General features: G+C 44.8%; 1 protein-coding gene across 1 annotated transcript in view; it reads left to right on the top strand.

Annotated features, from left to right (window-relative positions):
* Window positions 1–1,477, top strand: part of DGAT2L6 (diacylglycerol O-acyltransferase 2-like 6) — a gene marked incomplete at its 5' end in the record, with an annotated part of 5,744 nt that extends 4,267 nt beyond the window's left edge. The window contains 3 exons of the mRNA XM_010858792.1: window positions 249–289; window positions 672–883; window positions 1,323–1,477. Coding sequence (XP_010857094.1) covers window positions 249–289; window positions 672–883; window positions 1,323–1,477 — 408 coding nt within the window. The remainder of the gene's footprint in view (window positions 1–248; window positions 290–671; window positions 884–1,322) is intronic.
* Between the last annotated feature and the right edge of the window lie 1,095 nt (window positions 1,478–2,572).

The raw sequence follows: 2,572 nt of genomic DNA, 5'->3' as shown, positions 1-2,572 counted from the left end.
AGTACAGAGTTGGGGTAGTGTTAGTATAGGAAAGAAGCAAGCACTAGATGCAGGGGTTGGGGGTGGGAGAAGTTGGAGGCGGTCAAAGAACTGAAGGTGACTCAAGGGGATGAAACTGGAGCTGAGTAGTGAAGGGTGAAATAGAGTAAGCCACGTGAAGACAGGGGGAAGGCATTTTTGGCAGAGGGAGTGGGACGTACAAAGACGCATTAGATGAGTGTGAACTTAGCACACTTAGTATGGCTAAGCGGACTGTGACAAAGGGCTGGGGAGAGAAGAAGCTAGCCAGGTAGGCAAGGCTGGAGCATGTAGGCCACGCTAAGTGCCTGGTACAAAGTGAGGAGTTCTGGGAAGAGTTTTCAAGAGAGGAGTGACGTGTCCAGACACACAGTTTAGGAAGATCTTCTGGATGTGTACAATTTAGGCAATTAGATTTCCTGAGATTAGTGATTCATTTCCTCCCATCACAGGACAAAGTGCAGCAACTCCACTCAAAATGTTCAGTTGGAGGGATGTGGAGCATAGCAAGGATAATACACAAGGCTGGAGATGCTTGGGTGCTTGGACTCTTGTCCCATAATGGGGCCATTGTAAAGCTTTCCTACCTTGGAGAGGGTTTCACTGTGGGGAGCTTCCTGGAAGAACTCACACTTCTGCCTGTCTCTTTGCAGAGCATACCTTGTCCCTTCCTATTCCTTTGGACAGAATGAAGTTCACAATCAAGAGACCTTCCCTGAGGGCACATGGAAAAGGTTCTTCCAAAAAGCCCTCCAGGACACGTTGAAAAAACTCCTGAGACTAAGTGTCTGTACCTTCCATGGACGGGGCCTCACTCGAGGATCCTGGGGATTCCTGCCTTTCAATCATCCCATTACCACAGTTGGTAAGCTTTCCAGCATCTTTGGACCACCCTGGTCCTTGATGCCCCCCATCCAGCCCTCAAGTCCCAGGGGGCCTGGCACACAGCTGGAATGGGCAATGGGAATTTCGGTGGTTGTGGTTGAGGGTAGGGCAGGGAGGACAACTACGCAGATAAGAATTGTGGCCATTCACAGGAGAGACAGAGTTCAGCTGCTGCCATGAGGGCATCATTATTCACACACGTGCCTTCAGCACTCTCCTAAATTTACTCTCATTCTCTTAAGCATGCATGAGATTAGGTATTTGGAGAACATGGGACAGGGTGGGGTTGGAGCAGGGAGAAAGAATAAAGGAGGTAGAGGGGACAAAGATACCGAGTTTCAGTATGTGACTTCCTCTGAGAGATGCTAATTTGAGTTGCGGGGGAAGGTTTGATGCTTGTCTCTTCTCCTGCCCCACAGTTGGGGAGCCCCTGCCAATTCCCAGGATAAAGAAGCCAAACGAGGAGACAGTGGACAAGTACCATGCACTCTACATCAATGCCCTCCAGAAGCTGTTTGATGAGCACAAAGTTCAGTATGGTTTGTCTGAGACCCAGGAGCTGACAATCATCTAACAAGAGTTGGATTTCCCCATTATTAAACTCCCAAAGCATTGAGGGATCCAAGCAGGGCCACAAGGAAAGGAGAATCTGGGAAGAGGGGAGGAACTCGGGGTTGAATGATGAGGCCAGCCAAGCCAAAAAGTACTTAATGAGTCAGTCTGAGGAAGGAACCAGAGTTATGGGGAAGACTGGGCAACAACCCAGTTTAGCAAGCAGTCTCTTGTGAGTACACAGAGTCTTGTGAGTCTCTGTATGTGCCAGTTATTTTGGCTTCCTAATTCCAACCAACTCTGATCAGAGGAATAAGAAGCTAAAGAATACCATGTCCTTCCTCCTGAGCCTTGATAACACCGCACCATCACTGTTTAGGTTGAGGCTTAGAAGCATTTTTTTATTTAAGATTTTAATTTTTATTTTCATTAATTAAAAACCATCTCATTTACATCAATAAATACTTTTTCCCATCACTGTCAATCTTGTTTCCTATTTTTATGTTTGGCTATTTTGTATTTGTCTATGAATTTTAAACACATACATATACATTTATATGCCAATAGTTTTGTCATTGTTTTAATTAAAATAAGGATGATGGGATCATATGAAGCATACTTTTCTGAAACTTGCATTTGTCCTCCATGATATTTTGTGGCAATCCACGGAGAAACCTTCTTAAGAACAGGGATGCTTTGTTTCCTTTTAGGCCCTTTCCTTACAATTTAGGGGCTACCACAAGGTAAACCGGTGACCTGAGCTGTGATTTCCTAATCCAAGCAGGCATGATTCCCTCAGCTGTGATACAGTTCTACACTGGCAAAAAGTTTATTAAAAACTATACCATTTCTTGAACTTCCCTGGGAGTCCAGTGGTTAAGACTCCATACATCCAATGCAGGGGGCATGGGTTCAATCCCTGGTTAAGGAACTAAGATCCTATGTGCTGTGCCACTTGGTAAAAAAATAACAAAAATAAATTTTAAAATTAGAAAACAGTGGAAACAGTGTCAGACTTTATTTTTCTGGGCTCCAAAACCACTACAGATGGTGACTGCAGCCATGAAATTAAAAGATGCTTACTCCTTAGAAGGAAAGTTATGACCAACCTAGATAG

Source organism: Bison bison, unplaced genomic scaffold (genome assembly GCF_000754665.1).
Source record: "Bison bison bison isolate TAMUID 2011002044 unplaced genomic scaffold, Bison_UMD1.0 scf7180017864439, whole genome shotgun sequence".
NCBI classification, from domain to species: Eukaryota; Metazoa; Chordata; class Mammalia; order Artiodactyla; family Bovidae; genus Bison; species Bison bison.
Note: the sequence above shows the minus strand (reverse complement) of the source record. Positions and strands in the feature narration are given on the sequence as shown.